This window comes from Patiria miniata, unplaced genomic scaffold (genome assembly GCF_015706575.1).
Source record: "Patiria miniata isolate m_02_andy unplaced genomic scaffold, ASM1570657v1 HiC_scaffold_3, whole genome shotgun sequence".
NCBI classification, from domain to species: domain Eukaryota; kingdom Metazoa; phylum Echinodermata; class Asteroidea; order Valvatida; family Asterinidae; genus Patiria; species Patiria miniata.
The window spans coordinates 29,256,464-29,270,621 of record NW_024037069.1 but is presented as its reverse complement, the minus strand read 5'-3'; the positions used below and the strand labels follow the sequence as shown (position 1 = coordinate 29,270,621).

Here is a 14,158-nt window from a genome sequence, read left to right as displayed (position 1 = left end):
GTACATGCTTTTGTTCTGCAGGGATATGCACTACCTCAAACATGGTCGGTGACTGCTAAAGGTCTATATATCCAACAGCTAGAGGTGTGAAGCCTGCTGAATCCAACATGATCCAACAGCTAGAACAAAAGATCGTTTGTTAACAGCTCAGATGAACAAAATCCGACGGATGTTTTTTTTGGCTATTAAATCTGATTACATTCATAAAGGTTAGGGTAACTGTTTCTTTTGCTGCATAATCTCCAGGGTTAAGCGACTTTTAAGAGAAAACCGGAAAAGACAAATGTCAAGACGCACAAACACATTGGGGAATAAAGTCAGAAAAGTCAAATATTTTTAGGTACATGTATTTTGATGTTAATGTATTTCATTTGTGATTTGTGAATATGTATATTTGTATATGAACTATTCATTTTAAGACCTTTAGGGAAAATAACTAGGAGAAGATAAGTCATGTTAAAGCAATCATGTCCAATACATGGCGACAGCAATAAATAATCTCCCTAGTAGAGTAACTATTGTGGATCCGTGTGAATATCAAAAGCTCTCATTTACAAAACTTGCCGATGTATTCGTGCGTGTGTTAGGGAGTTTAGTTATCGAATGAAACACGGATGATTAACTGCAGGACAAAGCATGACATCAGCTGTGAAATTGAAACAAATTGGCCTCTTGCCAGGCATGCAACTTGGAATTTAGAAGGAAAAAAGGAGGACACTCCAAACTACGCAAGACTTTGTACAGTGTTTTTCAATTTCGAATGGCATTCATGAGCAGTAACAAACGAGGAAATCAGCAGATCCAAGGAAAAGTTGCATGCCTGTTCTTCAAGGAAACTGCTACTGATGGCACAATGTACCGTGGATTCCTTCTACTCCACATAATTTTGTCTGAGGGCCTGTCACTTCTGGTGCCTTTGGCATCCTTTCCTCGGGTTGGGTCTCAAACATGATGAAATATTTATAACGTGATCCCCGTTGGCTATTGTCGAGGTTTGCAGCTTTGTTAAAAGGAAACATGCAGTGGAATTTCAACTTATCCTGTTTTTATGCACATTATTATGTGTTGTAACAATACATGCAAGATCTTAATACTTGTTTTCATTGGAAGTGACAAGAAACTGGTAATTTTTCAATGACTAGAAAATCCTTTCATCAATACATGTAAGAGGGCGCTACTTTGCTTTTGTTACACAAGATACTCTTTGTTTAAAGTGCATGAACAGTACAAAAATAAGTCCTTCAAAATTACCCACACAAAAAACTTTTGAAGAAATGTTGGCCACTACTATTGTCCAAACAAGCTGTTTGACATGATAAGCAAGTAAAAAGTGGAACTTACTCCAAGAAAATGAAGAAAAGATTGATATATGTTTGTACACAAAGCTATGGAGACACTGCTATTCTGCCATGAATGACATCACGCTTTTGCTCATGAATATGGACATTTTCATTAGCATAAAAACTAAAATGTTGCAATTTCTCCCTTTTACTGCTACAAAGGAGGTGGAAAGTCATAGTTACATTGCAAGAAAGCTGTTTTAAATGTTATTTTAGTCATAAAAATCCTATTACATGTTCCCTTTAATGTTCACTACATGTAGCGTTGTGACTTCGAGCATGATTCCTGGCTACATGGCAAATACGGTGTTAACCCTTCTGCTGTTTAACAGGTCACAAACAGTCAAAGTTTCCTTCCACTTCCCCTGGCATACTTTTAACACACAAATGGGTCACTTGACCAATATTGACCCAATTAACAGCATGGCCCAGAATGCATGACGAGTGACCCTTCAACAAAGAAGCTGACAAAATGAGGAACCGCTAACATAGGGCTGGATAGCTCAGTTGGTAGAACACCAGTACGGCAATCCGGAGTTCACAGGTTCAAACACCACTCCAGTCAATTTCTTTGTTCAACTTTTAGAAAATTGTTATAATGCTCCTAGTCAGTTTCCCTATGGGGTTTATTAAAAACTTATAGAAAATTAATAAGGGAATAAATGTGTGCTCTAGAGTTTTTATCACTCTGTTTAAGACCACTTAGAGTCTGGGTGCTGATAATTACCCGAGCCGGAGGCGAGGGTAATTATCAGCACCCAGACTCTAAGTGGTCTTAAACAGAGTGATTAATACCGACGGAGCACATATTTATTCCCATTCATAAAAAATCATATAATTCGTTCAAAACATCCCGATTTTGTTCAACAAATTCACTTTATGCTTTTTGAAACATCCCTCTTGCAAAATAATGGAGTGTTCAGCTGGCGAGTAAGATGTAAACAACCCTTTTATGGAGATTGACGCGCGCGTATCATGTTCTGCGCGGTGTCGCGCAGAACGCAGCTGGCGCATTGCGTTTTGAATTTAGAACTATAAAATTCTGACTCACTAGTAGTGTTGCGCATGCCTACGTGAGGATTGTGAACGTTCAACCAATGAAACGATAAGAGGCACTGGATTTTTAGGAGTCCACATTTTATTGTGACACTGGAAAAGTGTTTAAGACCAGCTAGCCATGTCTTTATCATCTGTTTAAGACCGGCCACGTGACGGGCTCTCGACCAATAGGAATGCGTAAACTGTCTTAGGTATTTATGAATAAAAATTAAATCAAGATCGGACTCCAGGATGTATTCTAGTCAATCTGAGGTAAGGCAGATGGGTTAGCCATGACAGCCTTGCTAATGGAACACTCATACCTCCTATGGTGATTCCCACACAAGCGGTCGCAAATTGTGGGATTTGTTAACTTTGAGATCGTGCACTTTTCCGCCATTTACAAGAGTGGATAGCAGGCTCTGTGGTGGCAGTTAGATCAGTAAGATCATCATGGGTTGAGATGGCCTAGCGGTTAAGAACACTGGACTCATGCTCTGGTGTTTCAGATGCAACAGTGGCGTGGGTTCAAGCAAGGGGCCCGGACACATGTGCCCTTGAGCAAGGCACTTGACCATTATTGCTTCGTCCTTCAGATGGGACGTAAAGCTGTAGGTCCCGTGTGTTGTGTAATGCACGTAAAAGAACCCAGCAATCACTTATCGCTAAGAGAAGGGGTTCGCCCCTGTGTTTCTGGCAGTTATCCTCATACATGAAACAGTATGAAGCTGTACGCGATAGCCACACCGGGCGTTTGTTCAGAAGCTAACAGATACAGATTAACCCTTGGATGCACAGATTATTGGGATTAGGTGAACATTTTCTAACGTTTCTTGGGGGTCCCTGGTGACCACCTTGCGACAGAATTATCCAGACTTAATAGCGAATTCTGTACAGGTTGAAGACTATTTACTAAACCTTGCCCTATCCTCTGTACATTTGCAGCAGCTCTGCTACGGTCCAAGAACAAACTGTGGACTTGCCAGTATTTGACAACTAAATAAATCTGTAGAAGTCTGCTGACAGTCTGCAGACCGTTCACTGAAGTTTGCCCTGATGTCACTGAATGCAAAAATCTGTAGAAATTTGCAAAAACTCTGTTGGCCTCTTATTGAAGTTTTCCCTTACCCATGTGAATTTAGCGAAGATAGGCTCTGCTCCGCTCCAAAGACAAAAATGGAGACTTGCCGAGAAGCAACCACTGAATTCTGTGAAAGCCTACAGAATTTTTTTCATTAACCCCAACCCCTTGGGTATATTTACTAGAAAGTATCTCGAATCCGCCAAAATCCATCAATTTTGCCATGCAAAAAAATTTGGTGGCCAGTGAGTCCATCAGAATCCACCAGTTAGCTGGGAGTAAATCTGTTGAGATCCTGCATCCATCAAAGTCCCCCAACTGCTCAATATGGAGGTATCCTAAATCCATCAAAATCCTGCAGCACCGCTAGGCTTCATGTTCCTGAATCCATAAAAATACCCCACCTTTTTCAATATGGAGGTATCCTGAATCTGCAGAAATCCCCCGAAACAGGGGTGCGTATTTTGATGGATTCAGGTACGTTAGGGTTAAAGTTCGCCCTTACCTCTGTGAATTTGGCGAGGCTCTGTTCCGGACCAAAGACAAACTTCAGCGGGATCTCTGTGGACCTGCAGGACGGCTTGGCAGGGTAGGAGACCTTGACGTGCTGAGCGACCATGTCTAAGGTCTCCACGGTAACCGGGAAGATGTGGTGCTTGGCCGAGGCAATCTCGTCCTCCAGTAGCCACTTGATCTGGGTCAAAGGACACGCATATATAAGGATCAGGGGTCAGATCAGATGTTTTTAGCTTGAAAGTGAAGTACAAATCGATTTTTACTGTTCAGCATCCACTGATTTCAAGTAAGAAAAAGCATTCCTTGTTTTTTAACCTTCTGGGTTTGAAATTAGATTACCTTTGTTCCTGAAATCATTAGGAATTGAAATAAGAGGTACCGGTACTTATTGGACTTTAAGAGGAAGGTGCAACTTGTCCCTGGCAAGATATTGTCTTTTTCCTTTTTTTGTTATAGGAATCAAAAGTGCCAACATCTAACAGCCAGTATTAGCAAACCCACTTGCATCTTTTCAAAATTGGCCTCATTTGCAGAAAACAAATCCTCGTTTCCCTAAGGACCAAAATTCTAGATACAAAGTCTTAATTGCCCTCCCTCCTGAGTTGCGACAGATTTCATCTCTAAGTGAATTTAAATAAGAACTGCAACTCACTTGTTCCAAATACATTGTGTGTACACTGTACCGGGTGAGTCAAAAAAGCGAAACCCAAATGTCGGACTATTGTTTTAGTGAAGTTTTGCATGTAGCACTTTCAAAATCTAGGATAAGAAAGCCAAATTCATAGGCTTTATTTTAGTACAAGAATCATTCAAATCACTCATGTAATTTTCAAGTTACGGAATTTTACACACAACCAACGTTTTAAAGGTCTGTCCACGGATCACGAAAAAGGTGTGCATTCTTTCAGCAAAACGAAAACAGTTCACACACATCCCTATGTGATTTGTTTTCGTCCTGCTGAAAGAACACTTACCTTACGTGGACAGAACTTTAAAATGGTGGTTGTGTTTACAATTCCGTAACTTAAAAATGACATTGTTCAGTGCATCTGGTCTGTTGAAGCAGCAAGTTATGTTTTGAGCTAGCGCCATGAGCGCTTTCGAGCGGATATCGGCGCTCTGTAAGACTCTGTTATTATTATTAATACCTCTTCTTTGGTTGTCTTGATGGCCATGATCTGAGGTTCTGGCAGACTGCCAAGTGCTTCAGGATCCACTCTGCTCAAAGTAAAAAAAAAATGACTTAACTCAAAATTACAAAACATACGTCATCAGATGTATCGACTTCGTATTTGAGCTTTAACGGACACAGGACTGTGGCAGTAAACAACTAGCTATGTGAATTCAAACACGGATCCTCTACACAAGGATAAACGACACCCTCAAATTTCTGGTTACATGCGTGATACGCACTTTGCGCGTCGTGCATGCGCTAAACGCACACGCACGCATGACTGCACAGTCAATTTGTAGGGCGCCAGCTAGCGCATTGTTCTACATGTTCTACACGTTGTTCTATGCGCGCGGACGCGGCATATCACGCATGTAGACAATCCGTTCCGTACATTTTGTACACAAGCTCAGATGAGTCGTTTATCCTTGTGTAGAGGATCCGTGATTCCAATAAGCTCCAATTCTGGAGATAACTACCTGAATTTGCTAAACACAAATAAATTGCTAAACACAGAAACTATTTTTAGTACACTGGTTACCTACCAAAATGTCACACAGAGCCAGGGTGACCGTAAGGTCATGGCAAAATTCTGCTAAATGCGCTTCAAAAATCTGTCAGATTTATCAAAAAACTGCTTAATTCCCCAGATTTCCTCGAAATACACTAAAAACCCTTAAAATCACATGCAGATTTGTAGTACTGCCTTAATTAAGGTCCAAATTACATTATTAACAATTTATAGTCACATCGAGATGTTATGAAATTATTGCGTAAATTTCAGGCAAAACGCGGTTCCCAGTGAACCTCAGCGCCAACCTGTCCCATTATGCAAGGGCTTGTTTGAAAAGATTGAAGATTGAACAATTTTTTTTTTCAAATTTGCAAAATTTTCTGTAAATAACCATTTTTGCAGAATTCTGCCAGATATCTGCCAAAAATATCCATTCTGTCAAATTTTCTGTCAAACTCGTTTTTTTTAACAAAAAATCTGTCAAAGTTAGCAGAAAATCGGCTAAAACGGTCACCCTGCACAGAGCACATTCCTTACAACTGGTTCACAATCCATTGTGGCTTTTTCCACATACATTTTCCAAGCAGCATTTTCTTACTTACGAGCGTAACTTTTTTTTTTGGCCTTGAGGTCAATTTTGAAGATGTGCTCAGCAGAAAATAGTGTAGAAGCAAATTTATGTGCTCGGCAAATAAATGGCATTGTCTGAATTACCTGGCTATGGCCAGTAGTAACACACGTGTCTATGGGAAGTACGAGCCATAGCCACGTGATTGGAGATACGACTTGGCAGCTCTACGGCACTGCTAAGCAAAAAAATTTGCTTAGCACAAAAAAAGCCTGGTTTATAGAAGCAGTTTTCCAGCCAAAACTCCACACGTGATTTTCATGCTATAGCAAACAACAGCTGAATACTAATCAAGAGCAATAAACATCACGTGGAGTTTTGGCTGGTTACCTGTTTTTATAAGCCAGACTTTTTTTGTGCTAAGCAAATTTTTGTGCTTAGCAGCGCCGTGAAATTGGCCCCTGATGGTGAGGGTACTCACCCATGACCGTCCACTTCATCAAACTCGGACAGCTCTCGACCCCTGCCTGGCGACAGGAGGTACGGGTTATCCATTTGAAGCTGCGGGGACTGGGGCGGCGTGGATTCCGTAACGGACACCTCGCGTCGACGGTCTGCGAACACGTCGTCACCGTCTGCTGCCTCGGGTTCGTCGAGCTCCGACGGCAGGGTCAGGCAGATGAGGTCAAGGGTCACTGAGAGGTCGGCGGGGTCAATCTCATCCTCGGGGGGACTCTCCAGGCAGTCCATGAGATGTCCTGTTGAGGTCAAGAAGGTGAGATTTAAAGTTTCTTTAATATTTTACAAATACATGGATCAAATTGCGCGTCGTGGAAAAGTTATCATAACTGGTTCATTTTTCAAATTTTATGACAGGCTTCTAGATGTCCTTCTTTCAGATATAGGTCGTCATTACAAAGTTACAGTGATATTTTTTAGAATATTTACAAAACTTCAAACTTCAAATCCTCAGCTTGAAATTTTTTAATACTGATACAATTTCACTTGCAGTTTAAGATTACCATGTGTTTGTAGCTGATAAACTTTCTCATATTTTAAGATTACCATGTGTTTGTAGCTGATAAACTTTCTCATATTTTAAGATTACCATGTGTTTGTAGCTGATAAACTTTCTCATATTTTAAGATTACCATGTGTTTGTAGCTGATAAACTTTCTCATACTTCACAGTTAAATTTATGCTCAAGCATCAATAAGTATACAGGGTGAGTAAAAAAAACAGAACCCCAACCAAATAAATATATGTCATGTTTAAACAAATATGCAGCACTGAAAATAATTACGACTTGTAATCCAATTTAATAAACTACTTTTATATGAAAAAAATTACTACAATTGCTCAATACGTTCAAATTATATCAACATTTCAACGAAATGACCTTAAAATCTGTTTTGTCAAGTGGATTTGATAAATCATATTGTTAGCCAAAGCAGGGTTGATAATAAAGATATTTAAATAAATATCTATTGTTAAAAAGATTTACAGATGTTGAAACAATCATTCTGGTTTTTTTTTATGAAACTGATTTAAGGGTTACTTTGTTTAAATAGTGATGAAATTTAACTTTTACAGTAATTGAAATATTTGTTTCACTTAAAAGTAGTTTAAGAAATTGGCTTTCCAGTCATAATTACTTTTGGTGCTACAATTTTTTAAATATGAAATACATTTCTTTGGATTGGGTTCCGCTGTTTTTTACTTACCTTGTATAAAAATGGTGACCTCCCTGCCATTATATCAAGAAGAAAATTAAATCTGTACTTTTTGCAAAAATACTAACTGAATGTCAGTTGCAAAGACTAAAGGACAAGTGATATCAACAGTTAAGTAAAATAGATCTTCCGTTATTCCCTCTGGATCCAAAAAAAGAAAAGAAAAAAATTACTGCACCCACCTAGACATGTTGGTAGAGTCCTCCTGGACATATTCCCCACGTTATTCTTCAGCTTGACGGAGCATACCAAGTGCACAAACAGGGGTGACATCTCCTCCTCATAGCTGCCCATCAGGGATTCCGTGGAGGTGCTCTGTTCGTCGCTATCTGCGAGAGAGTTCTTCTCCCTCCGTCGCAGTGAGGACTGGTAGACATCCACAATGGAGTTGATCTTGTTCTCAGGGATGGGGATCTCGTCGTTGTCCGAGGTGTAACTTGTCACTGTGATTGGGCATTGCAATGGGACAAAATCATGAGTTTAATCATGGAAATAATTGTTCCCAACAAAGTACACCCCTTTATTACCATAAATGGTGTGGTCCATAAGTACCGTGATGGTGCATGCAGCACAGTAGTAATGTCACATCAATGTGACGGTATGGTCACCAACGAAGACAGCTTTCACTCACGCACAGCCGGCTGGCCGGCCACACTTTTGGTACCGCTCGGTACCTTTTCGTGGGACGTGCTTCCACTGTTTGTTAATGATTTACCTCAGGTAACGATTGATAATTCATTTCAGCAACAGATCTTTTCTTATACCAGTACATTAAATACACATTTGAATTTTTATTCTTCAAGGCTTGGGGTATAAGCCGCAGTAAACATTTTCATGGGCAAAATCAACGTATATTCCAAAAATTACGGTATTTAAAGTCTGTCATGAGCCAATATGGTGCATTAGGCCGGAGTTTATCTGTCCGGTTTCCTTGGCATAAAATGACCGAGAATATTTCTATTCCTCCTGGATGGGATGCTAGTCCATCACAGGTTATTCCCCAGCTAATGCTGGTACCCATTTATACTCCTGGTTGGAGGGAGGCAGAGGTGAAGTGGCTTGCCCAAGGACACAATAAATGGCCAGCAGCTGGATTCGAACCGCTGACCTTCAGATCGTGAGTCACAAACCCTAACCACTAGGCCACACTCCCAAAAGAGTGGCACATGTTCACTTCACACTTCAGTTGGTGTGCTCTGATCATTATCAGGTGAAATATTGTAATAGTTTCTCTCACAGAAACTAGCCTCACGGACTAGATGAAGGAAACGAGGACATTTTTGTCAGGATATATTTTCTTGGACCCCACGGCGCTTGTTTAGGGATTCTTTCAATTTCTGTGACCCACCAGGAACGTGTATTATTTTGTTCTACTGCACTCTTTAAAGCCCTTCGTTATTTGATTAGTGTTCGCTGCCTACTCCACTGACACAGTTCTAACAATACATTATATGACAGTCAAACACTAAACTTCTGAATTTTTTTTTGATATTTTTTTTTGGGGGGGGGGGGAGGATTGGTGGTTGGGGTTGGGTGGTGGTGGTGGCAAGGGGGTGGGAGGGGGTTTTACTTGGTAATGATGATACTAACCACTCATTTGTTCTGACGTCATTTCTTCCGGTATGCTGGTGGTGTGAAGCTTATCTGGCTCAAATGACATCACATCAGATTTGTTGTCATCTTCACCTTCTTGGAAAATCATATCAATCTGTACCCAAAAATCACCCAAAAAAACAGTCCTTCAGTTCAAATTGTATTGCAGAAACTGCAATAGAAGAAGTCCTGAATGGGCAAAGTGAATTAAACTAAGACAAAACTTAATCAATTAATCGAGCAATTGATCAATAGTTCAATCAATCTGCTGCTGTCACCTACCTCTCTGTCCTGAAACTCCGGTTGGCGGAAGTACCATATGTCGGGGTTGGAGGGCACCGGTTGAAAGTGGTCGCTCATGACCTGCGTGAACTTCTTCTGGATGAGCTGGTGCAGGTCGTTGGTTCCCGTCGGGCAAGGTTTAGCAGACATGAGAGCCGAGAGCGGTACTTTGACGGAATGACGCGACGTCTTGGACAGCGACGGTTTGTTAGGCTTTTGCAAGGACTTGGATTTTGTGTGAGCCCTGTTGACAGAAATATTACTGTGTGAACAGATCTCACAAAATGAATTTCAAGTAGGGGTGTGCTTTCACGGGTCATTTTGGAATCAGGTACCCAAAGCAGTCATGGGCCGGCACTGCTGCAGCCAGATTGAAATGTAAAATCCCAAGCCCTTTGTCAAGTATGCAACTGGGCATTTAGAAAAACGAGGTAATTCCAAAGCCCACAAGATTTTGTACACGATTTTTCAATTTGTAATGCCATTTATGAGAAATATAAAAGCAGGAAATCAGTGGATCCGTGGAGAAGTTGCATGCCTGCTTTGTCTGAACTTGTTGGCAATCGGACTCAATGCAAAATTAAGTATTCCTTGGCCAAAAAGCATCAGTAATCGATCAATAAGAACTTGAGTTTCAATAAGTAGTCAGAAAGTGAAAAGATGGTTTAGGGCATAAAAACTAAAAATAATTGAAGGTATGTATATCAGGTACAAAATAGTTTTCTTTACCGAATCCCTGTTTGCTCTGCATCATTATCGTCTTCGTCGACATCCACTTGGACTTGGTCGGCAAATTTGATCTTCTTGGCCAGAAGGTCGCTGGCTTGTTGCTCAATACTAAGCTGTAAAGGACAAAGAACAACATCAAGTCAACATTCCAATATTTGAAAGAAAAAAACTGCAGGACAACTGCATTAAGGAGTAGATCATAATTATAAAATCACAGATGTCAGATGTAACAGGGACAGGAAAAAAGTGGAGCCCAAATTGATAGCGTGACCCATATATGTGTCTAAATTCAATAATAAATTAAGAACTAAAATGACAGTCAACAACTTGAATACTAAAAAAGGTTATTTGATCAATCAGTGTCTTGAGATATTCATTTTAGTTTAGTACAACTTGATCAACAGATTAGGGGAAACTTGAAACATTCTCAAAAAGCATTTAAGACCCAGAAAAAAATGTTACCTTTTCACTATACTTTCTGACGTGTCCACACACTGCATGTAGGAAGTGGGTGATGTCAATATCATGCAGCGATTCCACACAGATGAAGTCGAGAGCCATCTGCACATCGCGGGCGTCAACATACTGGCCCCGCTGCAGACTCTTAAAAATCCCCATCACAAAGTACTTGCTGATCTTCTCGCCGAGCTGAGAGCAGAATCGGCCCAGGGTCTTGCTGGGCTGTCCTGAGCTGAGAGTCCGGGAGAGTGGGGCTCCGGCGAGGAGGTCCAAATGACCCCGGGAGGAATGCCTGGACAGGGAGGCCCGAGGAGTTCCTGTGCCGCTCCTGGAGGGGGTCTGGGATGCCATGAAAGCCGGGGTCTGAGCCTCCAGAGAGGCGAAGGTTAGGTCTTGAAAGAAATCCGGTGGCACCTCGTGAGCTTCATGCTTCAGGAGTTGGTGCTTGAGGGAGGAGAGGGAGCAATCGTAGACGTATATCGGTAACGTGAGACCGTGCTTGCAGTCCGAGAAATCAGGACTCTGGGAATCAGGCTGGTCCTCGTCACAGAGAGAATCATCTCCAAGTGCTACCTCAGAGGTGTTTAAGTCATCAGGCACAGGGGTGGGGTCTTGGGGAGGCACTGTTGATGAGCTCCTGGAATCCAGGACTTTGGCATCTGATTCTGATTTTCCGTCACCGTTCTGGTTTCCGCCATCGCCGTTGGGCTTTCCAAGCTCCATCAGCTTCTGGAGGTCACCGTAGCTAGCCGGCACAAATGTCAAAACCAGGTGTGAGCTGGGCTTGGAATCCTTGTCGGCGTCGCTAACTCGGACAGCTTCCTTGACGAAGCAGGTCCATCGCGGGACCAGGCTCTCCCGCCTTGCTTGGCCTTCTCTCATTGCCTGCTGCCAGGCCTCTGGTTGAGTACTGGAGTGAGAATCGGAAAGATCCGTCATCAAACTCGTGGTCCTGCCGACATCCACTTTTGGAACCTGCCTAGCCCTCTTCATCAGAGCTTCGAAGTCCGAGTCTGGAAGCTGGAATGGAGCTGGTCCGCTGTCGGCGTCCCGGCTCCTGTCCAGGACCATCTTGGCGAAATTGAGACTGTCCTCCTCGGAGAGTGTGAGCTCGTGATTGGTCATCTTGGCCAGGGCGTTCAGAAGGAGACAGTAGAGGGTACAGTTGGGTTTCGGGTATCGTGGAAAGTTTGGTCTTGGGAAGGAGTCGTCGGCACCATTTTCAGTTGTTGGTTCTGAAATCAAACATGATCCAACTTCAACAAACACTGATCTTATTGCTTTGTACGTGCGTGTGTATTTTTAATTGCCACATCTCAACTTTTCTACAATTTCTTAAAGAGGTTGTGGAATGCTCGAAGACATTTCCGTCATTTTTCGGGTATATGTAGCCTAAGGTGTGATGAAATAAAAACGACTATTGTGTCTGTCATGAAATGAGTACAAAAGGTACTTTTGAGAGCTGTTTTTCAGGTCCTGTTTCGACCCGAACCTGCAATTTGTTTAAAAGTCATCGTTGGGGGCAGCAAACAAAACATAGTAAATCATGACGTAATATACAGGACTCCTGATGCAGCGTAGTATAAACGAGTCCTGTTTATTACGTCACGATTTTTCTCATTTTACGAAGAACCCGACGACTGTTCATTTCAATTATGCGCTCGCCGGCCAACAAATTACTCGATGAATTTCAGTTTTATAAACATATATAAACGCACATTACAAAAGAATGGGACTTTGTCATTTTGAAATATATGGGTCTACTCTACAATAAAAAAATATAAAAAACAAAACGACTTTCAGCATTCTACAACCTCTTTAACTATTGACAAAGCTAAAAGCTGTCTGTACTGTTTGGTATTGGCAACAATGAAAATGTTGGAGATGATAACAAAAAGATTCCTTTTTTTGTTGTTCATCCCGTGTTACTTGTGACTGGACTTGTGATTTGACTTGTGACAAAACTTGTGACGATCTATCACACGTTCTTCGACAACATCACTGCATAATACTGAGAACTAAGGAAAGTTTTACCCTCGATGTACGTGGAGCACAAGACCTCCGCCTGCTGGCACTTTGGAAGAAGCTTCAGCACCTCCAAGGAGTAAGGCAGGTGGGTGATGGACTCACTGAGTCTCAGGGTCTCCCCCACCGTGTCCGTCGAGGGGTGCGCCACGAAGGGCGTCATCATGCCTCGCTCGCGACACAGGACCTTGAGGTGTTCGTAGGTCAGCAAGGTGGAGATGACCTCCTGGTCTAAGGGGAACAGCTGGGTACGAATAAGGGAATAAATGTGTGCTCCGGAGGTTTTTATCACTCTGTTTAATACCACTTAGAGTCTGGGTGCTGATAATTACCCGAGCCGGAGGCGAGGGTAATTATCAGCACCCAGACTCTAAGTGGTATTAAACAGAGTGATAAATACCGACGGAGTACATATTTATTCCCATTCATAAATACCTTTTCGGTAAAAAAAAATCATATAATTCGTTCAAAACATCCCGATTTTGTTCAACAAATTCACTTTATGCTTTTTGAAACATCCCTCCTGCAAAATAATGGAGTGTTCAGCTGGCCAGTAAGATGAAAACAACCCTTTTATGGAGATTGACGCGCGCGTATCATGTTCTACGCGATGTCGCGCAGAACGCACCTGGCGCGTTGCGTTTTGAATTTAGAACTTTAAAATTCTGACTCCCTAGTAGTGTTGCGCATGCCTACGTGAGGATTGTGAACGTTCAACCAATGAAACGATAAGAGGCACTGGATTTTTAGGAGTCCACATTTTATTGTGACACTGGAAAAGTGTTTAAGACCAGCTAGCCATGTCTTTATCATCCGTTTAATACCGGCCACGTGACGGGCTCTCGACCAATAGGAATGGCTAAACTGTCTGAGGTATTTATGAATCGTGAATAAAACACAAGAAGGATTTGTTAATGGTTCAAAATCTGCTTGTCCTCTTTGTTGCATTAAACAAACACAACTTGGTCTTTCCATGAGGTCAGAGAATGCTTTGTGACATTCTGAAATAATTGTAAGTGAAGTATAAGTGTCCCTAACTTCCCTTTTTACCAAACAATGACTAGTCTAGTCACAGACTTCCGTGTTTGAATTTACCCACTTGTTTCTGC

At 41.7% G+C, this 14,158-nt stretch overlaps 1 protein-coding gene across 1 annotated transcript in view; it reads right to left on the bottom strand.

Moving 5' to 3' along the window:
- Positions 1–3,825: 3,825 nt before the first annotated feature.
- The window catches only part of LOC119736644 (KICSTOR complex protein SZT2-like), a 36,449-nt gene continuing 26,116 nt past the window's right edge, over positions 3,826–14,158 (bottom strand). The window contains exons 24-33 of the mRNA XM_038210659.1: positions 13,059–13,293; positions 11,028–12,259; positions 10,566–10,678; positions 9,837–10,080; positions 9,552–9,669; positions 8,144–8,404; positions 6,710–6,986; positions 5,124–5,193; positions 3,941–4,153; positions 3,826–3,840 (exon numbers count right to left, since the gene is read on the bottom strand). Coding sequence (XP_038066587.1) covers positions 3,826–3,840; positions 3,941–4,153; positions 5,124–5,193; positions 6,710–6,986; positions 8,144–8,404; positions 9,552–9,669; positions 9,837–10,080; positions 10,566–10,678; positions 11,028–12,259; positions 13,059–13,293 — 2,778 coding nt within the window. The remainder of the gene's footprint in view (positions 3,841–3,940; positions 4,154–5,123; positions 5,194–6,709; positions 6,987–8,143; positions 8,405–9,551; positions 9,670–9,836; positions 10,081–10,565; positions 10,679–11,027; positions 12,260–13,058; positions 13,294–14,158) is intronic.